Source organism: Oratosquilla oratoria, chromosome 8, assembly GCF_046742065.1.
Source record: "Oratosquilla oratoria isolate Oo_2021 chromosome 8, ASM4674206v1, whole genome shotgun sequence".
Lineage (NCBI taxonomy): Eukaryota > Metazoa > Arthropoda > Malacostraca > Stomatopoda > Squillidae > Oratosquilla > Oratosquilla oratoria.
This window is the reverse complement of record NC_134784.1, coordinates 70,692,023-70,717,022: the sequence shown is the minus strand read 5'-3', so window position 1 is coordinate 70,717,022 and position 25,000 is coordinate 70,692,023. Positions and strand designations below refer to the sequence as shown.

The following is a 25,000-nucleotide window of genomic DNA, read 5'->3' as shown; positions in this document are numbered from 1 at the left end:
CAAGTAGCACGCTAGCGAGAAATTCCTAGTGTGTCGCCACCTTTACTCCGCCCACATCGTTTTCTTTCGAAGATTTCTAAAATTAGTTTTTGACTCTTTTTGTTTTCTGTGGTTGATTTATATGTTACTCTCCATTTCCCTTCAATCCATTTCACGCCATTTGGGGAGGATCTTAAATATAAAGTTAAAGATCATTGAACTAAAGAAATCACCACGTCACTGCAAAGCTCACGTAGGATCTTGCATACGTGCTCTTGTGGGGTTCCTTTGGAGCACGCTGTATAAGACTTAACTGAAGAAAGATACAGAAGTAATAAGAAAATAGAGATTTAATTCCCCTAGACAGAAAATATAGTGAAGTAAGGCGTAGAAGTCTGCCAATGAAAAGAATCAACACGAAGAGGAACAGCCAGCCTAGAACTTGACAAAGTTGAATGATTGGAGGCAACAGGGCCTACCAACTAAACTATACGTTTTGCTCTATCCATAAGTGAGAACCAAAAGGGCGACAAAAGTCGACAGGACTAACAGTGGGAAGAGAAGAAGCTGTGAAACAAAGTGATAACAAGGAAAAACAAATTGGGAAAAGTGACGAAAGTGGCGAAAGATGTCGAAAGGCTACCTTATATAGTATTTTTCTTTTATTTTCTCTTCCCTCCGCATGTAGTCTGCTGCCTCGGAAATGAGTGCATTTGGTAAATACATTATGTATGGAAGAGCCAATATATCATCAACATTCTCACTAAAGATTTCAACATAAAGTGACGCATAAATATATATCTACTATCATATATACAAATTTTATTATATATCAAAATGTTTTACTATATATTCGAGTTACTTATCATATATTCAAATAAATAAATGAATGAATATATTGGTAAATAAATAGGTGAATGAACAGATGAATAAATAAACAAATGAATAAGTAAATAATTTAATAAATAAAGAAGTAAGTAATCAAAAAAATGAATAAGTATATAAATAGGCAAATAAATAGATAGATAAATAAATAGATATAGAAATAAACAAATAAATAAATAAGTAAATATATAAATAGATAAATAAATAATTAAATAAATAAGCAAATAAGTAAAAAGAATAAGCAAAGGAACAAATAAAAAATAACATATTAATAAAGGAATAAAAATAAATGAGTAAACCAATAAACAAATAAATAAATAAGTAAACAAAGGGATTTATAAACAAAATTAAAAAATGCAAGACATACAGCATGAAACTTGATAGCTATAATCCAGTTCCTCAGTCTCATTCGAAAGAAAAAATCTTTGCCTAATGCAAGCAAGACAGCACGAACCTCTCTCCGTGAGTCGACTTATCTCGGTCACTTCCTGAGGGCCTGCATTTTTCAAGGATCCTTTCAAGTGCTTCCTCTTGATCTCATCTCTTCCTTTTCATTCCGCCTTCCCAGCGCAGCAGCCTTTTCAATTTTACACAAAAGTCTCGAGCCATTTTTCTTTTTCAACGTCGACTTAATTTCGCAAAATCCGCGACTTCTGTTCTGTCGTTGGTTTGCCCGCTTGCCGTCTCGGTTTGTTTGTTTATCTTTTTTTTTCTCGATCGAACGGTATATGATGCATCTCCTCTGGGTCAAACAAACAGATTTGAATCTGGTTTTGACGACATCCTCCGTCCCCTCTCGACTCTCAGATCTTCTTGACTATTGATTCCTGGCACTTGTTACTCAGTCTATATTGACTACGATGATTCCATTCACATGTTCTCCATTTATTTTTTCCTCCCTCCTTTATCGCTATCATAAAGTATATAAGCAAGTAATCATACGTGCACGTATATATCTATATTTATGTATCTAAGTATATATGTATCTATCTCTCTATCTACCTATATGTCTATCATCTCAAGCCTAGTACCCTACCGACTGCACTATGTGGTAGATGTCAAAAGAGACCGTTTGGTCTGCCTATCTAGCGCTGTTCAGATCGTTACTGTGCCAATTCTTGGGATTGAGCCAGATGGCATACCCTACAAACAAACATTCCCATTAGAAGATTAAGAACGTCACAGTCAGATTCATCACGGGTTCGAGATGGAGTAACTTCAGAATCTCTGAATCACCAAATCAATCTGCCAGCATCTGTTCACTTGACCAACACAAATATAAACTTCACTCTAGTCATCATGAAAGATTTCACACCAAACATGAATACATAATATGATACATAACACCCACAGACGACCAATAGGGGATCCCGTTGCTACAACCAATTAGGTCTCTCTTTTTATTTTTATTTTTTACATGAAAACCACCGAAGAAAAACAACTTTAACGATATTTTTATAAATATGAAAGACGCAAAAGAGTTACCCACTTCGTCTAAATAATAAAATAACTACCCGACCTTCAACTACACTTTCTAACTTGAAAGCAGTTATATTTTGAATTTGAATTTAATAATTTCATGACACATTTTAAAAATATAACGCTAAAATACTTAAATTTTGAACTTTTTGAAACATGTTGACTCTCACTCGTTCAGCCACTCAATTTCTAGGTAGATTCCTTCATATGATCTATATATTTTCTCTTCCTCTCTGATATCTGTTTTGTATTGATAAACTCCTCCAAAATAGTTCAGCTCTGCTTTTCATTCCCCTGGTTAATCTGCGAAGCATTTTTTTTCTTTTCACTGTATATCTTGTTGTCTTGGAGTATTTGCTTAAATGTTGTGTACCATCTACTTTCTCCGCTGATTCCTGATTATATTCAATGAATTACAATTAGGTAAGTATGATTAAGTACATATACATATCTACGGCGTTGCATCGCCATATTTCATGTGACGTATTAAATACCAATGTAGTAACAATTATAGAATTCTTTAAATGGAATAAATACATTCTACTGAAAGACAAAGACGCTTGTGAGTGCATATTAAGCTTGCAACAAGTTATTTCAAACGATATATACATACATACCACTTATGCGAATACTGATAAATATTTACATGTAAAAGGTCAACTGATAACTGGCATGGTAGCTTCGATATGAGGTAGACACGTAAATAATGCAGTATGAGCAAAGTTTGGAGTTTCATTAATTGTATACAAAGTTGGTACTGGGACCACACGCATTTAAACATTGCGGTGTCAGGTCACGTACCACACCTACGCCATCTGTAAATAATCATCGTATGAGGCTGCCGCCAGTAGTGTTCACGCTTATTTACAAGGCTTTCTGTAAGTAATTTAGAATTAAACGTATTGTTCTATGTAGATAAATCGACATTTGAATGTTTCATCATTCATATAGTGTAAGTATGATGTTGATAAACCGAATCATTTAATGAAATTGTTGAAAAAGACAATCTACTAGGCTTAGCTCTGCTGATGTCAAACTCTCATGGCATTGATCCACATGTAATTGCCTTCTAGGAAGTTGTCGTGCTTGAAGAAATTATTAATTAACACTACATCTTCAACTAGCATGGATTTAACCCACGTGTGAAAGAGATTGTTTTTTATTTTAACATTTAAACAGACAAAACATGAGGACCAAACTCGTTTTCAATTCAGTCTACTTCAACGCCATAATTTTAAGTTGCGATGTAAACAAGAGACGTTTTAAAAACATTGTTTAAGGCTTGTCAGTAGAAAGGGTTTAAACACACAATTATCAAACAATTTTACTATGTAGTTTATGTAGATATATTACGTGAATCATGACAATGTCTCTGTAAACGTGAAATGTTGAAATGTAAATAAGTTTCTCATGAAGTATGACTAAGTGCTAATGTTACATGTACATACGTACATACTACGTGTGTAATATTACTTGATTAGTGACTGATCATAGTTGGTATACATAGGGCACACATCTTGTAGTTTTGTAATATGTATTTCGTTTTAATGGGCATGGAATACTCTTGTCTTGATGAGAATTACTTATTTTTAGGAGTTCTTAGACTGCCAATTATCATATTATGATTACTCTAAATGCCTGCCCATCTCAGACTTTTTGTACTAATTCAATTCATTGTATGATTTAGTATTCTTGTAAATTCTAATGGTCATAACTGGTGAGAAATGTAGTAACACATTTGTAAATCACAACTAACACCACAGTCAGACGAAAGAAAAAGTTGAGTAAGCAAAAACTATATATTTCGATTGCTAATTAGTAATTGCAATCCTCTTCATTAGTACAAAGTGGAAGGAGGATGCTATCTTAAATAGCAACCTCTTACAAAAGAAAGGGAACATGGAAAAGAATAAATGTCACAACCCCAACCCTATGTGACCTGAGGATGACTTGAGGTCGGGTCAGGGGGAGGGGGAGGAAACTTGTTGACAATTTGTTTGGTGATGAATAATCCTGATATTATATCTAGGGTCCATTGACTCTTGGAAATATTCATCGTGGGGCAAATATTCGATTAATGTGAATTCTATCATTTTCCTCCTGAACCCACAACCTGATTTATAAATAAGGATGGATTTCTCCCAGTCCATCCAGTGATTAAATTAACTTCCATCAGGTCCAAATTACTAAATTAGCTTCCTGGATAAGCCCTGAGCCAAGCCATAACCAGTTTTTTCAATCCCCCTTTCCACTAAGCCAAAAGAGAGACAAAATCCCTTTGTCATCCCCTTTTCAGAGTCTATTAGTCATTTGTCCAAATTTCTTCCCAAAGAGAAGGTAAATTTAATTCATAATTACCCTAATACTACTAATAAAAAAATTTGTTAATGTTCACCAGAGGTTGAGAGATCATATCCCATGTGTTTACTCACTTTCATGTAAAGATTACAACCTTTCATGCATAGGCCAGATGGGGAGAGACATAAGGACAAGATTGAGTGAACACAAGAGGTCAGTCAAGTATGGCCAAGAAAATTCAGCTGTGTTTCAACACGTAAATAAATTTAATCACCGGATGGACTGGAGGAAATCTGACCTTATTTTTAAATCAGGTTGTGGGTTCAGAGGGAAAATGGTGGAATCCACATTAATTGAATATTTGCCCACGATGAATATTTCCAAGGGTCAATGGACCCCAGATATAATATCAGGATTATTCATCACCAAACAAATTGTCAACAAGTTTCCTCCTCCCCCTGACCCGACCTCATGTCATTCTCAGGTCACATAGGGTTGGGGTAGTGACATTTATTCTTTTCCAAGTTCCCTTTCTTTTGTAAGAGGTTGCTATTTAAGATAGCATCCTCCTTCCACTTTGTACTAATGAAGAGGATTGCAGTTAACAATTGAAATACAGTACTACCTCTCATTAACGGACGTTAATTAGCTGTGTTTGTAGTGTTTTCGCCATGTTTTTGGTGCTGTTGTTTAGTGCGTGCAATCACTATGCCACCCAAAAAACACTCCAAATCAACGGATTATTCATATCAACGAACACCGTTACCCCCCTTTTAGTCCATTAATGAGAGGTAGTACTGTATATAGTTTTCGCTTACTCAACTCTTTCTTTCGTCTGACTGTGGTGTTAGTTGTGACTAATGGTAATAAGTTTAACTGACTGAAATTCTGTGTCACCACAGTACAGTATAATGCTGTTCCAGTGAAACGCCTTGAAACCAAACACATTTTGTTATACAGGGTATTGAATATTTTGAAGAAGATGTACAATCATGGCTATTCATAAGGTAAAGAACAATGCTCAGAAGTGTAATTTACATCCAGTAATACAAAATATTAATTCCACCAAAACCAATAACATGAAGTTTATATAAAAACTCAAGTCAGATTACCACGGTAATTGTTTTCTTTCTGGGCCTTCAAATCATGGATTGTCATGGTTCCTAAACCATATACACAGAAGGTTGCTTGCTGTCTCCTCTGCTTCCACATGATACAATATTTCCACTTTTGTGCTAATGGGTAAAGTGACTTTTTCTCGTGACTGATTTATGAAGATGATGAATTTTACTTTCGCTGTTTGGAACTCGTGGTAAATGTAGGATGAAGTTGGAAATGGTGAGAATTTCTTGTGACCTTTGTGCTATGCCCTCTCAAACATTAGTAGCATGTACAGTAACGCTAGTATCATAATATGTGATATGTTTGAACACCTGTCATGTGTTTCATGCACTGGAAATATTGCAAACAGGTGTCAAAATGAAACTTTAAAGAATAGGAATTTTTGGAGAAATGATATTTCACTAGAGTGGGAATTACTGTACATCTTTATGTCCTTGAGTTTTTATACTGTTCTCCTTCTAGGTTCACTTGTTGATGTCAGTGTAGGTCATTATTGTGTTTCAGTTTACATACATTCACAATTTTCAGTTCTTGATCATAGCTGCTCTGAAGAAGAAATGTATTAATATATTGTCATTGATAATTCATTTACACTTCTATCTGTGAGTACAATATAAGCCCCTAATGACAGTGTAGGGGGGACCTGTGAGGAAACAGGTTTAGTGGTAACAAAATAGGAGTTTCATATATATATAGTTACTTGTGTTTATAAATGTTTGCCATATATATATATATATATATATATATATATATATGTATATATATATATTACGCGGATTTTTTATATTGATATATGTATATATTGAATACGAGGAATAAGAGGTTCGGGAACTGGTTCGTGGCCATGCAGTTGAGCTGTCTGAGGAGGAACTGGTGGAACTCGTCCAGTCGGCCAGTGAGGAGGAGGAGGAGGAGAAGGGCAATGTTGAAGAAGAAAGCCAGCCACAGGAAGGATTAACTTTGGACTCATTGGCAGCCTTGATACGACAGGCCTCCGCTCTCAAGGCTGCCATTTATGAGACTGACACATCCATGGTGAGGGCAATTGCGGCGCAGAATGGCATCGACAGTGTTATGGCGCCCTACAAAGCCGTTTTGCAGGACATGAAAAAGCGCCGAGTACAATTGCCCATCACCATGTTTTTACAGAAACGTGGTGGTCCAGCTAATTCTGATGCCGAGTCCGACTAGACTGCTACCTAGACTACTACCCCTTCTACATATATTCATTTCATGCACTGTTTTTTCTTGTTCTTTTGTTTGTATTGTATTGTTTTCCTATTTTTCTATTGTATTATTTTGTTCAATATGGCAATTCATTGTGGAAATAAAATTATTAGGGTTCTAATGATTGTTTTGGTATATCTCCTTCAGTGGCGGAATTTTACGCGGATTTTCGTTTTACGCGGGGGTTCCCGGTCCCTAACCCCCGCGTAAAACGAGGGTCTACTGTATATATTTCTAGGGCACAGGTTTTCATGTATGCAGTTCTAATTAAAGTCAACTGTGCTAATAGCTTTGGCTATTTTGAGATACAACTTCTTCAGTTTGAAGAATACCTTTTTGTCTCCATAGTTCAAAGTATACACAAAATCATTAATGATGTCAATTCCATGGATAAGGAGGTGTAGAGATAGGTGCTGATGAATGCCGAAAAATATAATGATATTATGTAACAGTACAAAGAGCTGTTGACACTGACACCGAAAAAGAGGCAAAAAAAAATTAAGTTTTCGGTGTCAGTGTCAACAGCGTTTTGTACTGTTACATAATATTATTATATTTTTTTGGCATTCATCAGCACCTATCTCTACACCTCCTTATCCATGTAACTGACATCATGAATGATTTTGTTCATACTTTGAACTATGGAGACAAAAAGGTATTCTTCAAACTGAAGAAGTTGTATCTCAAAATAGCCAAAGCTATTAATGCAGTTGACTTTTATCAGAATATATATATATATATATATATATATATATATATATATATCATAAATCTGTTAGTTTCATGGTGCCATATTTTAAATGAAAATTGCAACTCACTCAGAATATATTAAATTGTGCATAATCTTAAGACAAAGGTGGTGAGCAGGCTCATAGCTACAGCCAAAGTAGTCGCCTTTGCACTATGGGCTTGAACCATTGGGCTTGGTAACATTCGCTGCTGGAAATCAGAGAAATGTGAGATTCGAACCTAGTACTAAGTAAATGCAAGGCCAAGATGCTTCTGATTACGTCATCAATGCATTTTCATTGTTTTAGTAATCAATTAGTCCATCAATCTGTTGCCCCTTGTCTCTTGGGTAACCAGTAACAGCCTCTGGTAGGGGATCTAAGTCACTGCTGTAGTAATAAGAATCTTAAGTACACTTTTCATGTTGTGTAGTCAATCCATCCATTGTCCTAGGTCTCATTTACAGGAAATCCACAATTCCTTGGTAACAGGAAACAGCCACTGGATTGGTCTGTAAGTCATTCATAGAAAAGATATTGTGTTGTTTGGGTAAGGTAAATAACATCTATGTCATGACAGCTTTTGGGACAACTTGCATTTGTGGCCAGGCCCATTCTGTGTTGGAATTGCTTCAAAGCGGGATGATTACCTGAACACAGATGCATGAGTGTGCCCCTTGCTTGTTGTAAGAGGGGTTTCTCTGTAAAGCTGATGTCAGGGAGGGGTGTTGGTGGAGTAACAAGTTAAGTGGTTGGTTGTGCAGAATGGCATTTGGCGTGTTAAGATATAATTTTCTTCTTTGCAGAGTGTTAGGTGAGGCATGTGTAGCCATGGAGTTATTAGGAGTTAATCCAAACATTGTTGATATCTGGACACTGCCATCATGGGGGGAAGTGGAGCCTAGTAGTCCTCCCCCTGTACCCACTCACCAAACCCAACATCATGCCGCACCACCATTCAAAGTCAATGCCACGCTCAATAAAAAGATCTGTCTTTGGTGAGTTGTACCACAAGGAGAAGAATGTGATAAAGCTTGTAGTATATTTGAAATAAGTCGTGCAAAAAGTCAAGTGATTGTTTTCATTCTGTGCTTTATACAGAATTGTAAGAATTGATCTTTGTCTGGACCAGTTTTTTATCATGGCATTTAGAAAAGTATTTAAAATTATACACAAGAAATGAGTACTCTTACTTCACTGAAAAGAATATGTGAAATTATATTTTATTTTACTCAATGAATTTTTCATGGTACTGGTGTCAGCATAAATTAGTTAATAAGATTCACTATAAAGAGATTTTTTGAGGTGTTATGGTTTGAAATTGATCATTAAATGCTTTATCAGGACTGGTGACATAACGAGACTTAATGCAGAGGCCATCTTACATTGTACCAATGAAACTCTCAACGAACAAAATGGATATACTGAACGGTTACATTTCAAGGCAGGTCCTGAATTGAAAAAGGAACTCTTCAGTGAAGTAAAAGGTAAGTGGAGATATTGTGTCTGGAACAATAGCTGACTAGATATACAGTGAGTCATTTATTATTTTGAAGAAAAAAAATTGTAGAAATATTGCATCTTTCCTGAGAATAAGTTTTGAAGGTGTGGTGTGGGATGGGTGAAGAGTGGGAGTGCATGCCTTGGCTGGCCATTTCGCTTAATAAGAGGAAGGCCTTTTGGTATATGTTCTTACATACATACATATACCAAAGGCTTTTTCCCCCTTACACGGGGGGTAGCCAAAAAGAAAAAGCCATAGAAACCACTCCCACTCATTCCATTTCCTATATATTCCACCACCCTCCTCCCTCCCTCCTAGTACACCCACTCCTCGTTTAACGACCTACTCGGTTAACGACAACTCGGAGTAACGACGGGCTTTATGACAGACCAATATTCGTTTAACGTAAATCTCCCGAAGTTATGACGTCGTGTACGATAATTAAGTTGGCTGAGGCAAATTTGTATGATGTTATAAATGAACTTGTACGGTGGATATTAGCTGTGAGGTAAAGTGTTCTGAAGCTTAGGTCTACATTACCATCCTGCAAGCTGGAAAAACTACCTGGGGTACAATATATACCGGTAGTGGTAAATTTTTAGTTTCGACCAAGGGCGCAATATAGCAATAGAAAATTAATTATTAATTTTGTAAATTATAATGTATCAACGTAATATGCAATTTTGTGAGCGGAAATAAAAAAAAGGTGCTAAAACAAATTTCGTAAGTAACGAAGTCATGTCGGACGAATGGTACACCATGTTTGTTATGATAGATGCCGATGTCGAGGAAATGAAAGGATGATAAATTCGCCTAACCTAAACTAAACTAACCTAACCTGTGTTTGATAAATCATTACCTGCAAATTAAATGTCATCCGGCTCGTCCTCGTTGTCGTCGTCGTGAGAGACGTTGGCAGACGACAAGATGGCGTCCCGATCCTATGCTACCGACTTCGTTCATTAGCATATTTTCTTGTAGCATGGTATTTTTTACTTTCATTTCCGCCCACAAAATTGCATATTACATTGATACATTTTAATTTACAAAATTAATAATTAATTTTCTATTGCTATATTGCGCCCATGGTCGAAACAAAAAAATACCCCGGTATTCAATATGGAATGTCAGCATACACGGATTTGGTCATATACGGTAATTTCGGGAACCTAACCACCGTAAATAAACAGTAAATAAAGCTTTAATGTACTGTATAAAAGAGGGAAATACATGAAAATAAAGATACATGTATTGCTGGACATTGTACATACAGTACATGTACGTATATGTATACACTTTCGCTTAACGACCAATTCAGTTAACGACGGTGCGCTGGTCTCAATTGTCGTTGTTAAACGAGGAGTGGTTGTATATGAAAATTTACAATCATATAAAGAATGTGTTGCTTTTCATTGATAAAGTGATTTGAGAATATATACATTTTTAAGTGCAGAGATTTAGGTGATTATTGTTGAGATAATATGATTGATTCAGGGGTGGATCATGCATAAGATGATGTAAGCCAATTGATTGAAAATTGTACCTGATATGTTTTCATTTACAGGTAAAAAATGTGTGGTATTATAATTAGATATTTTACTAATATTTTATTTTTTCTTTAGTTTGCAGAACGGGTGATGTGTGTGTAACAAAAGGTTACAACTTGCCTGCAAGATATGTCATCCACACTGTGGGACCAAAGTATAATATAAAGTATCAGACAGCTGCTGAATGTGCATTGCACTTGTGTTACAGGTAACCTGAAATGAAATCTCATTATATACTGCATGTTCCTATTTGATGTGTTTCAGAGATGAAAAAGTCAATGAAATGCACCTACTTCAGAATATAACATTCTTCTACCCTATCCATTACCACCTTTAAGACATCATTTCTTTGGCATAACAATCCCAAAGAGAGAATCTCCCTTTATTGATGATAAAATACTAATACAAATAATTAGAAAAGATCATTTGATGAGGAAGATAGTATAGCTTTGCACAAATTGGGAATTACTCTTCAGCAAACATTGCCAAAAAGGATTCCTCATTTATAGTGGAAAGGAATTGAAGATTTTGTTCCTCATTTATTGGAAGCTCGCTGGCTGAGCGGGTTAGGGCGTCGTTACTTGCGGCGAAGGTCGAGGTGAGGGCGGTTCGAATCCTGCCACAGGCGAAGTGGAACCAAAGGCATGGTTCATTAAATTCCACACTACAAAGCCGTCTGTGAGGGGCACCGTCCTAGCCTCCTGATAGGGGGTGGGGGGGAGTGTGTGACGTTAAACCATATCATCATCATCAATATTGTAATCCTCATTCCTTATCAATTAACTGATTTTCATTGGACACGTATAGTCATTTCAGATATATACTCTTTGTTATCGCACAAGTCTACCATTTCCCTTCTTTAGTTAGGTTTTGATGGATGAGGTGGATGGGTAGGGTGATAAGGTTATTGAGCAAAAGGGGAATATCTGTCGAGCAGGGAAGAGAGAAGGCAAGAGATAGGTATGCATGGAAAATGGCTGTGACCAGAAAATTAATTGATGCAAACCGAAGGAGTTTCTCCTCGTCTTCTCTATTTTTTGCGTAAAGGAACAAGGAGAGAGGGTATCCATATAACTAAAGTGTATTTCTCATACATACTCTTTCACCCACTCTCCCTCATGCATCATAGCATCATCCATACACAACCATTCTCCATTCACCCCTGCCCTCTGTTCTCTCCTGTCCTTCCTCAACAGACATTCCCCTCTTTCCCAATGTCCCTTTTACCCCATCCATCCATCTCATCCTAGGGCGCCCCCTCATGTTCACTCCTTCTACCACTCTGCCGTCCACACCTTTGACTAATCTTTCTACACTCATTCTTTCCATGTGTCCAAACCATCCCAATACTCTTTCATCAACCCTATCTCCCAACTCCCTTTCCACCCCTGTTCTCCTCACCTCCTCATTTCTCATTCTATCCAGCCTAGTAACCCCTATCATACTTCTCAGGCATTTCATCTCAAACACATTCAAACTCCTTCTCTCTTCCTCTCTTATGTTCCATGTTTCTGCCCCGTACAGTGCTATCAGCACAATCTCTCCTTCATACAATCTCCTCTTAACATCCATTCAGTTGACAGTAGGCATGGTTGTTATGGGCTAGTGTAGGTAATATGAAAGCCTTTCATTATCTACATACTTAAAGATATGAAAAGATGGAAGATAAGATTAGACAAATTTTGAAATATTCCAAACATATTTGTAGGCATCCAGGAGGTGCCAAGATGAGAGGGAGGGTGGAGGGGAGTGGAGTGTATTTAGGGATGGAATGGGTGGGAATGGTTTTTATGCCTTTTGCTTTTTGGCTACCTCCCTTGTAAGGGGGAAAAAGCCTTGGTATATGTATGTATGTATATTTGTATGCTGAGATACTGGGTGGGATGGGTGGTTGAAAAGATTTTTATTTGTTATTGAAATGGTAATGTGATGTGTACATGGGTTTGGCCAATCAATCAATCACTCCATTGGCCAGGTATCTTTTGTAGAAGACAGCCTCCAGGAAACTGGCAACAGCTCTTGTAGAAGAGCTATTATCTTGTTGTCTGGGGATTGGATGTGTGTGGCATTGTAGTATGAGGTATTCTGTGTCTTTTGTGTGGTGGTTACATCTATAGTAGTTTGAGTCCATAGCTAGACCTGTTCTTTGTTGGATGGTATCCAGAATACAGTCATTTAAGTGTGCCTTGTTTGGTGTGGGAATGTTTTCTCTGTTGGACTTTATTTTTGTTTTAACCTCTTCACTCTGGGGCGCATCGCACGTCTGGCAGCATTAGCTGCCCGACGTGCGATGTTGCGTCATAATAATCGCATTATAAAAAATAAAGTCAGTGCTCAATCGTTTGTTCTCTTTCACCCGTGAATTTTAATAACCATAGAAAATATGATGAAGCCAGTTTAGAGAGAATGGAGGTTACGTAGGTACGACTACAATAGATATAATCAAGATGCCGACGTCGGCATCATCGCGTACCCACTTGCTCCTCATGACGCCTACGGAGGCGTCACCATGTGGAAGTGGTTAATATTGAGTTTGGCAGTCTTTCTTAAAAGGATTGATTAGTTATCTGGGTTTGAGTGTGTTTTTTTGTGGATTTTTTTAGCATGGTTTGGGTGGGTGGTTTTGGTAGATGTTTGAGTAGACTGTTGCTGGTCTTTTTTTTCTCATTCTCTTGGTTTTGCTTGTGAGATGTAGTGCAAAGGATGTGTGTGTTCAGTTTTGGCTTAAAATTATATTGCTGTCAACTTTGTATGCTGTTCTATTGGAAGGATTTTGGTTTCTTGGTACAGGTGTCATATAGAGGTGGTGTTCATGTATGCATCCTGTTGCTCCATTCTGTAAAATTTGTTGATTGTTGGAAACCATACTGTGGAGACATATTCTAGAGTGGTTCATATGAACTGCTTATAAAGAAAGATTTGTCCATCTATCTAGTTACTTACCAATGGTTTCTTCCCCCTTATAAGGGGGGTAGCCAAGTCAGAGGCATACATCTACTTCCACCCATTCCACTCCCATCCTTCCACTCTCACCCATTCCACTCCCATCCACCTCTATTCTTTGACGAGTTAAACACCATATGGGGACGGAGCCTTTATTTGTACGACCTTTCGCTTATTACAGTTTTTTCAAGTACAAGTTGAGATACATATGCTTGAGATTAAATAAGGGGAAAGGAGGGAACAGGGAGAGAAAAGAAGAAGGGAAGGAAAAGGAGGAGGAGGAGAAGGGGGGGGGGATGGAACACTGGGAAAGGTTGAGAATGCTGGCCCAAACGTCTGTGGGCGAAATGTTCACAAAGGGTGGTTTAAATATTTAAAATTTTGCTGGCCATGGGTATTAGGGGAATTATGTGGGGCGAGATGTTAAACATGCCCCTGTTTTGTTCAATAGTGTTCGTTCCTTGAATGATTGCTGCTTCTAAACACTTCCTGTGGATTTTGTCTGGTTCTCGTATCAGCAGCTCTGCATTCTTCCAGTCCATAAGATGGTTTTCCTTGTTTCTATGTGTCACACATGCATTGGTGGTGACATCATGCCTGACGTCATAACGGTGTTCACGTATTCGTGTATTCAGGTCACGTGACGTTTCTCCAATGTAAACTTTATCACATCCTGAACACGGAATACGATAAACACCGGCTTTGGTGCCCGGTGTCTGGTTGTTGTGTATTTTCGTTTTCGTGATGTCTTTTATTGTTCTGCTTGTCTGGCACACTACTTCCAAGTTGGTGGTTCTTAAAAGATGTGTCAGGTTGGTGGCAACACGAGACGTCTTTTTGTGCTGTCCTGCTGCCTATGGCTTTCCCGAATCTTAGCAGCCTGCTGTCTGCAATTATCTAAAAGAAATTCTGGAAATTTTAGTGTTAAAAAAGTCTCTTTAATAAACCTGCACTCTTCTTCTAAGTATTTTGCACTGCATATCCTAAATGCCCTAAGGAAAAAGCCTATTACTACTCCGCTCTTGGTCCTTATATCATGGTGGGAGTAGAAATGAATTAAATCATTTTTGTTGGTGGGCTTTCTATACACTTTGAATTCAAGCTGGTTACCATACTTAAAGATATGTGTGTCCAGGAAAGGAAGAGAATCGTGGATTTCTTCCTCTAGGGAAAACTGAATGGTGGGCTCCACTTCGTTTAAGGCCGTCTGCAAGCGATGAAGATTGAAACGTCTGGGTGTGACGAGTAAGATATCGTCCACATATCGCAGCCAGGTCACATGCTCGGGAACGATGTTGGCAAAGGGTCCTGTTTCTAGAAATTCCATAAATAAATTGGCCAGGACTGCACTTAATGGAGAACCCATGGCCATGCCAAATTTCTGGTGGAAGAAACGGTCCTGGAATTTGAAATAATTAAATTCAACACAAAGTTTTATCAAATTGACAAAGTGGTTGGAGGGCAGCGGAAGTCGATTTTCTCCTCGATTCTATCCCTAAGGAGCTGTATTACCTTATCCGAGGGAACATATGTGAAGAGACTTTTCACGTCCAGGCTGGCCAACTTCTTGTTTCTGGCAGAGATATCTTGGATTCTGTCTAGTAGGTCCCCTTAAATTTTATCTCCTTATGTATAAAGGATCATCCCTGTCTCCAGAACCACTGCCCAGCTAAGAAACAGTGCAGCAAGACACGGTACATCCTTAGCAAGACTGTTTCACTTAATAAGTGACCGTCCCTCTCTGTTCCCTCATGCAGAAAATAGAGAAGACGGAGAAATCTCTCTGGGCTGCATCAAAATATCATTTACACACAACCACTCCGTACCCTCTCCCCCACCCCCCGCCCTCCCTTGTATCACAGTTTCACCTAAACACAGCCATTCTCCACTCACTACTTATCAGTAACTCTAAAACTCTATATGGGTTGAATTTCTACACATCAATAATCCTTTGATTGACTGAAAGATTGATTAATTGATTGCACAGGGAGGTAGAAATCTAAAACTAGATGTTTAATGTAAGAAGTTGACTTGGGGAATAGTTCAAATATGGAATCACAAATTTGGATAGACCTAAGTCTTTCATACAGAAGACCTTCATTCTCAAAGGCCAAGGTCTTGTATGCACAAGCCATAATTTTCTATTGATTTTACATACATATATATACCAAGGCTTTTTCCCCCTTACAAGGGAGGTAGTCAAGAAGGAAAAGGCATAAAATCATTCCCACCCATTCCATCCCTGAATACACTCCACTGAATACTATCACTGATTATTGTACAGGAGAACACTGGAATGTGCTTTGGAACATCGGCTGCATAGTCTAGCTGTGTGTGTGGTCAACTCTGTCCGGCGAGGATATCCACCCGATCAGGGAGCTCATATTGCCATCAGTAAGTGCCTGGAACGTAACTTGAACTTTTCTGCTTACATATGTCCCTATTACCAACTTTGTTATGCATAATGCATTTATGTCCATCTGCTTGTATGCCTCTTATGTAATCTTTTTTGTGTAGTTCTTGTGTGTATGGCTTTGCCACCGCATATTGCATTGTTGAAAAATTATTACAGAACTTTGGGGTTTTCAATATATAAAGTAGATTTTTTTTTTTTATGCCTGTTCTCACTTTTATCTGGTAACTAGTATATGTTAGTATCCTGTTTCAGTGTATACGTGTTTACATTTGCCTGGCATCTCTGTCATAGCAGATAATTATGGAAATAGGAAGCAGTTGAATTTAATCTTTTACTAATAATAACTGAAGTGGTTGTGAAAGTTGTAGCCCAAACAGTGGAATGGATCCCCCACAAAAATTGCCGCAACTGACGGGTTTGCTGTACCAGGGGTCTCTCACTTACTGAGAACACGTAATGAAAGGGTTGAGATTTTTTTTTTTTTTTATCAATTAGCCATATATATGCCTTTACTTTATATGGAATATATAGGGAATGGAATGGGTGGGAGTGGTTTCTATGCCTTTTTCTTTTTGGCTACCTGCCGTGTAAGGGGGAAAAAGCCTTTGGTATATGGGTGTAATTAGCCATTTATTTATCTGCAAGGCACAGGGGCCAGGCTTGGGAGAGGAATTTCTTCACTCCTTTCATTTCCATCCCACTTGTTCCTTTTTCACGCTTTCATGCTTCAACTGTTTGAAACTTGTACCGAGTTTCTCTATCAGCAGAACTGCATGGGAAAAGAACATCCTTATTCCTTTCACTCCCATTGTTCTTGTTGCTTCCATTCTCTCGTGCTACAACCATGTGAAAATTACACCTTCATATCTTCCCCAGTTCAACTTTGGTGAAAAGAAGTTTTGTTGTAGAATAATTCCAAAACTCTGGTTGACCATCACTTTCAATACATTATATGGTTAAGAGATGATTGAGAAAATCATGTGTGAGGAATTATGGAGGAGAGGCAAGAATTGGTTTACCAACAGAATGGTTAACCCCTTCCATACGGTGTCGCACACGTAGGCGTCATGAGGAGCACGTGGATTCGCGACGCTGCCATATCGGCGTCTTGATTATATTTATTGTAGTCGCCCCTGTGTTTTTACATTCTCCCAAATGCGCCCTGAATCCCATTCTCTGTGGTTTTCAAAATTCGCGGGTGAAAGAGAGAACGATCGATATAAGCGGCGACTATATTTTATGATGCGAATATTATTTCGTTACGTCATACGGCTGGCATTGGCTGCTGCCCGCGAGATTTAAGTCCTGTACTGAAGTGGTTAATGAATGGAATAGACTTAATAACAGTGTAGTGAGCATGGAAACAATTGGTTATTTTCAGAAAAGATTAGATAAGTTTATGGATAGGGATGAAACTTAGTAAGGGACATGGAACTGCATAATATAGGCCTTATGGTCTCTTGCAGTCTCCTCCATTTTTATGTTCTTATGACGTATTCTGATGGTGACTGATGATTTTGTTTAACATCACAAATTCCCCCTATCAGGAGGCTAGGGCAGTGCCCCTTACAGAGGACTTTGTAGCAAGGAATTTAATGAACCATGCACTTAATTCAACTTACCTTGAGCAGGGTTTGAACTGTCATTACCAAGACCTTCGCCACAAGTAACAACGCCTAGTGATTATCCTGAACTTATTCTAAGTGGTTATCATTTCTGGTCTTCTAGGAACCCTACGCAAGTTCTTGGAAGGTTGGGGTAATGGATTGGATCGTGTGATCTTGGTATTAGACTGCATTGATATCAGTATATACCATATTCTCCTTCCATTATATTTTCCACGCACCGAGTTAGAGGAGAATTATGGCTGCTACATGTTACCTGTAAGTATAACAGCTTCATAAACAGTTTGAATTTTAGTTTAAACACAGTGAGTTGTAGAATAGGAATTACTTCTTGTGTCAGTAGGTGATTGTGACATTATATTTTTCTCAGTCCTTTTAGGTATACAGCATATATACAGACTCCATTGACAAACTTTGGAAATGTAACTCCCCTTGAAAAACAAAAATTTTTTTTGTAACAAAATAAAAAAACACAATGTTTTGAGAATGGTGTGATAGCCTAAGGCCGCTTTCACACGAGCGTTTCTTTGGGTGCGCTACGTTATAACTTTCTATGGAGTTCAATGGGACCTTTCACACGACGTGTTTTGCGGTCCCATTGAACTCAATTGAAAGCTAAAACGTGGCGCACCCGAACGTGCATACAGAAACGCTCGTGTGAAAGTGGCCTAAGTCAGTACACTTTGCAGATAACTGAATATCGATCCTCCATCCCTCCCTGCCCCTTGGCTACACGTTGCTTTTTCAGTTACAATTCAGCCAGAATCTGAAGCACTGAGACATTTCAGCCACACAGAAATTACTGTATTTGATGGCTTTAAAGATAAAAAGTCAGAAAATTAGTCTGTGTTTTACAAGACCAAGGTTCAGTTTATAGGTAGTGGTAAGTGTACACAACAAACATTTTTGAACCGTTAAACAGTGTGGTGATTGCTTTTACACTACTTTTTTTTTTTTTTTTCTTCTTTTTCTTCCTCTTCTTCTTCTTCTACCTGGGTAATGTAAAACAAAGTTGTATTTACCACTAATTCATATAAGATAACACCAGTCAGGAAGAAATTAAGTGACGACACTCAGCCATGTACGTACCAAAACAATGCTTGCCCAAGTTGAAGTGCATCTTATAAGCCATCAGATATGGTACTGAGCTGGAAGAGAACTAGTTGGAGAATCACTGTTTAGATGGCTGCAGGGTATTGAGCTATCACATTGTTTTCGAAACATCATATTTTTGTACTTTGCTATTGAATAAAGTAGGGTTTTTTTTATGGGGGATATATTCCCAAAATTTGTCAGTGAAGTTCATATACATGTTGTACAGATTTTGTTCTGACTGGTGGTTAGTGATTTTATGCAGCAGGGCAAACTAGTGTAAAGGTTGTCTTGATCAATTAAAGTCCAATGGCATGCAAAGGTCTGGTGATGCCCAGGGCCAACTTGATTGTATGCCCCAAAAGTTCAATTATAAGGCTGAGAAAAATAATATATATTTAATATATGTAAAATATAAAGTATACAACTGATAAATATGAGAAAAGAAAACATTTTGAATATGTAAACACAGAAGAAGCATAGAATAAACACTGATTTAAATATAAATAAACCAATTTGATTAAGATCTTTTCCCTAAATCAGTGGTTCCCAAACTATCTTACCTGATGCCCCCTATTTGCCTACAGTAGACCCGCATGCCCCCACTCCCTCTTTTGTTCGTGTGAAATGATTCTTGCATTTATTTCTTAGCATTGTTCAGGTGATGTATCCAAAACATGTAAGGAGAACTAGCTTAATAGAAAATGGGTTGGAGTGACTGCTATAATTATACTTTGCATGTATTTAATGGCATATATTTGTTCTTTGAATGATTTTATTATTCTGATTAAATAAATGTTTTTGAGCAGATGACTTCATGCCCCCCCTAAGGGGGCGTGCCCTAGTTTGGGAACCACTGCCCTAAATGATCTGATTGGTTGCCCCTACTCCATTTGGAACTCTGGGGCCACTGTCCTTACATGCCCCCCTGCATGCTACTGTTGAGAGCGTACTTGAAGCAAATCTCACTGTGTTGCATTATATCTTGGCCCAAAATTCCTAACTTTTCCTTATCAAACAAGCCTAACCAAACCTTAACAAAGCTAAGCTAACCTGACCTAACTTTTCCTGACATAACTCAAATTTGACAAAACCTAACCTAATCTAACCTAACCTGATTTACCCTAACCTAATTACTGATTAAAGTGATATTAAAGTAATTGTGAGATTACGTGGATGTGAAGTATATATGTGAGAAATAGGTACTTAACATGAAGTTAGAGTATAATCTTGTTAATTGTCTAGTCACTTGTCAGAGTAAATACCATTTGAAGATGAAATATTTATAGATTTACAACATCTTGGTGGTGGTGGATGCGGATGGGTGCATGTCTTGACTAGTTACCTCCTTTATATGGGGGAAGAAGTGTTGACTTTTAGATAAATAAATATATGCTTATTGAAAAAGCCCTGAAGAAGGATATATTGTAAATCAGTAAAGGCTTGTCCTTAACCCATTCAACTCCGATGACAAGATTCTTGTCATTTGGTCAAATAAAACAAAAAATTATAAATCACCAAAATGTTTGATAAAACATTTTGGTGTTTTATGATTTTTTGTTTTATTTGACCAAATGACAAGAATCTTGTCATCGGAGTTGAATGGGTTAAATAGTGTTTACCCTGCAAAAAATGTTGGCACTTGCCATATTTCAATTCAGTCACTCATTTGCCAGTGTAAGTTATGTCATATAGTTGGGAAGACTTATGGGAGGTTTTTGAATGAGAGGATTAGGAGAAGAACAGAGGGAGTAATTGGTGAGGAACAGTGGATGTAGGAAAGGTAGGGGTTGTGTGGATCAGATTTTTGTGGGAAGACAGATATGTAAGAAAGACAGAAATGGTAAGGGTGTTTTTTTGGGCCTTTTAGGATTTGGAAAAGTTTTATGACAGGGTGGACAGGAAGGCACTATGGGAGGTTTTGTAGATATATGGGATCAGAAGAAAGCTGTTACCAGCATTTATGAGGGTAGTAGAGCCTGTGTTAGAATTAGAACTGGAGAGAGTGAGTGATATAAGGTAAAGGTGGGACTTCACCAGGGATGTAGATGGTCAACAAGTCAACTCTTTCTCTTCTCTGTTCCAGAGTTGGCAACTCCAATTTTAACAATCTTTGTTCATAAGATAGTTTTGTTAGTTCTGAGGCCATCTTCGTAGCTGCTCTATGGATTCACTCAATCTTCCTTATATATTTTTTTGTGCTGGATGACTATAGTGTCATTGCATACTCCAATTTAGGCCTTATCAATGTGTGTGTATTTGTGTATTTACCTAGTTGTATTTTATGGGACGAGAGCTATGCTCGAAGTGACCTGTTTTTGTATCTCTCCGCATCCAGTTTATTCTTAAAATCATGTATAGTTTTGGCACTCACTGTTTTTCCATTTAGTTTGTTCCAGACATCAATCACTCTATGTAAGAAACTATTCTTTTTCAAATCTCTTCTGTAACTGTCCTTCTTTAGCTTCTTTTCGTGTCCTGTTGTTTCTCTTGTCCCATTTTAATAAGTCGTCTCTATCAAGAATTTCCATTCCTTTCATAATTCTGTAAATGGTCAACAAATCACTTATTTCTCTTCTTTGTTCCAGTGTTGATTTCCTTGTTACCAAATTTATATAGACCCGATATTCTATTTTTGCTTTTTCCAAATTCCATTATACTACATTTCTTAATGTTGAAATTCACTTCACTCTTTTGACTCCATTTCCAAACTTTGTCCAGGTCTTGAAAAGATTTGTAATCTTCCTCTGTACTTACTCTAATAGTTTTGCATCATCTGCAAAGAAGTTCATATAACATTCCACGCTTTCATCCATGTCATGTATATAAATACATACATACACACATATACCAAAGGCTTTTTTCCCCTTACACAGGGGGTAGCCAAAAATAAAAAGGCATAGAAATCACTCCCACCCATTTCATTTCCCATATATTCCACTCCCCTCCCTCCCACCTATCTTAGCACCTCCTGGATGATGGGTCATCCCTGCATCCTGTCCACTAGCAAACATTTTCAGAGCCAAGCCTTGGGGGACTCCACTTATCATATCTTTCCAGTTTGAGTTCTTGTCTCTGATAGTACCACCCTCATTTTTCTTCCATTCAAGAAATCTTTCATCCATTCCAATCATTTTCCTTGTATTCCACCCATTATTTCAAATTTTCTTAGTAGCTTTTTGTGTGGTACTTTGTTATAAGCCTTTTGTAAGTCCAAGAAAGCACAATCTGCCCATCCATCTATTTATTGAATTATTTCTATTAATCCTGAGTAAAAGCATATTAAGTTTATAGTACATGATCTTCCACTTTTAAGTCCAAATTGTTTAGGGTTTAGTATATTGTTCTCTTCCAAGTGCTTAATCCATTTATTTTTAAAGACTTCTTTTGCATATTTTTGCAGTTGTGCTTGTAAGGGATACATGTCTATAGTTTGTTGGATTTTCTTTGTCTCTTCCTTTATATATTGGTACAATATTTGCATTTTCCCAATCTTGTGGTATTTTTCCTTCTTTGAGTGAGAATTCAATTGTCTTTAAGTTCATCTGTACATCTTTTCAATATCCAGTTCGCTATTCCATCATGCCCATACGACTTTCTGACGTCAAGGCTCTTTATTTGATCCCTTGTTTCTTTCTGTGTCCCTGTTATTTCTTTCATTTTGGGGGATCCTTCATGCTGTCCTTCATCCCAAATTTGTGAGCTTTCAATTGTAAATACAGACCTAAAATGCCTGGTGTTTATCTAGTTGTATCTTACAGGAAGGGGAGCTAGGCTTGTGGTGTCCCATCTTTGGATCTCACATTGTATAGTTTGCTCTTAAATTCATGTATTGTTTTTGCACATACTATTGGTTTGTCCAGTTTGTTCTAGACGTCCACCACTCTGTGTGGAAAGCTGTTCTTTTTCAGGTCCCTTCTATAACTGTCCTTTTTGAGTTTCTTTTCATGTCCTCTTGTATTTCTCTTCTCCCAATTTAGTAAGTCTTCTCTATCAAGGACTTTCATTCCTCTCATGATTTAATAGATGTCAAAAGGTCACCTCTTTCTCTTCTTTGTTCGAGAGTCAGTAATTCCAGCTTTAACAATATCTCCTCATATGACAGTTTTGCAAGTGTTAGGGCCATCTTCATAATTGCTCTTTGGATTCTTTGTACTCATGTATTGTTTTTGCACACTATTGTTTTGTCCAGTTTGTTCTAGACGTCCACCACTCTGTGTGGAAAGCTGTTCTTTTTCAGGTCCCTTCTATAACTGCCCTTTTTGAGTTTCTTTTCATGTCCTCTTGTATTTCTCTTCTCCCAATTTAGTAAGTCTTCTCTATCAAGGACTTTCATTCCTCTCATGATTTAATAGATGTCAAAAGGTCACCTCTTTCTCTTCTTTGTTCGAGAGTCAGTAATTCCAGCTTTAACAATATCTCCTCATATGACAGTTTTGCAAGTGTTAGGGCCATCTTCATAATTGCTCTTTGGATTCTTTCAATGTTCTTTATATTCCTTTTTGTACTGGGTGTTCATGTCATTGCTGCATACTCCAGTCTTGGCCTTATCAGTTTGACTAGTATTTTCTTCACCATTTCTTTGTCCAAGTAGGTAAAGGCCACCTTTATTGATCTTAGCAAGTTGTAGGTTTCTCTGACAATTTTATTGATCTATTTATCAGGAGTCATGTCTTTTGCAATAATTGCTCCCAGGTCTTTTTCAGACCTCACTTTCTTTACTTTCTTTGTACAGATTTTATATTGTCCAGATTTTTTTTTCTTTTTTTCTTTTGCCAAATTCCATTATGCTACATTTCTTTATGTTGAAGTCCACTTCCCATTTCTGACTCCATTCCCAAACCCTGTTTAGATTTCTCTGTAGCAACTCACAGTCCATTTCTGTACCTTTCCTCATCAGTTTTGTGTCATCTGCAAAGAAGTTCATGTAACATTCTACATCCTCATCCATATAATTTATATAAATAGCAAACATTATCAGAGCCAATGCTGATCCCTGTGGGACACCACTAATCACTTCTTCCCAAGTAGAGCACTACTCTCATTTTTCTTTCATGCAAGAAATCCTCCATCCATTTCAATAGTTTCCCTTGTATCCCTCCAATGGTTTCCAGTTTTCTTAATAATTTTTGTTTGGTACTTTATCAAAAGCTTTTTGTAAATCTAGGAAAGCACAATCAGCCCATCCATCTTTTTCTTGTATTATATCTATTAGTCTTGAATAGAAACAGATCAGATTTGTGGCACATGACCTTCCCTGTCTAAATCCAAATTGTCTCGGGTTTAGTATATTGTTTTCCTCCAGATGTTTTGTCCATAATTTTTTAATAACTTTTTCACAAATTTTGGCTACTGTACTTGTAAAGGAGACCAGTCTGTAATTTGTTGAGTTTTCCTTGCTTCCCCTATATATATTGGTACGATATTGACATTTTTTCATTCTTTCGCTATTTTTCCTTCTTTGAGTGAGCAGGTTATTACCTTGTATAATTTGTCTATTAGTTCATCTATACATTCTTTTAGTATTCAGTTTGCAATTCCATCTGGGCCATGCAATTTCTTGACATCAAGTTTTATTATTTGGTCCATTATTTCTTTTTTGTTACTATTACTTCTCTCATGGGCAGGGATCTCGCTTTACTTCTTTCATCCCGATGCTGTATATTTTCTCTAATGAACACAGACTTGAAGTGTTTGTTTATGACTTTGGCCATTTCTATATCTTTTGTGTATTCTATGTCCCCTTGGTGTAATTTTACTATTTCCAGTTTGTTTTTTAGTTTTCCGTTCACATATCTATAGAATAATTTTCGTTGGTCCTTGCATTTTTCTATTATGCCTTTTTCATAGTTTCCTTTTTCCACCACGCATACTTTTACATATTCATTCCTTAGATTGATATGTATTTGCCACTTTCCTGTTTTTTTTTATCTTTTCTCCATCTTCTCCAAGCTTTATCTCTTCTATCTTTTGCCCCACTGCACCTTCTGTTAAACCAGCACTTAACCACTTCCATACAGTGACACCTACATAGGCGTCATGAGGAGCAAGTGGGTATGCGATGATGCCGACGTTGGCGTTTTGATTATATTTATTGTAGTCGTACCTATGTAACCTCCATTCTCTCTAAACTGGTTTCATCATATTTTCTATGG

The 25,000-nt window shown here is 37.4% G+C and overlaps 1 protein-coding gene across 3 annotated transcripts in view; it reads left to right on the top strand.

The window, feature by feature from the left end:
- Window positions 1–25,000, top strand: part of Gdap2 (ganglioside induced differentiation associated protein 2) — a 229,150-nt gene that overhangs the window by 4,180 nt on the left and 199,970 nt on the right. Inside the window, exons 1-6 of one of the 3 annotated variants that reach the window (XM_076189384.1) lie at window positions 3,069–3,221; window positions 8,525–8,716; window positions 9,063–9,205; window positions 10,845–10,977; window positions 15,997–16,106; window positions 17,857–18,011. In XM_076189384.1, the coding sequence (XP_076045499.1) occupies window positions 8,550–8,716; window positions 9,063–9,205; window positions 10,845–10,977; window positions 15,997–16,106; window positions 17,857–18,011 (708 nt within the window). In that variant the 5' untranslated portion in view covers window positions 3,069–3,221; window positions 8,525–8,549. Of the gene's footprint in view, window positions 1–3,068; window positions 3,222–8,524; window positions 8,717–9,062; window positions 9,206–10,844; window positions 10,978–15,996; window positions 16,107–17,856; window positions 18,012–25,000 lie in introns of those variants that run through there. The other 2 variants (XM_076189386.1, XM_076189385.1) reach the window with 2 other exon arrangements.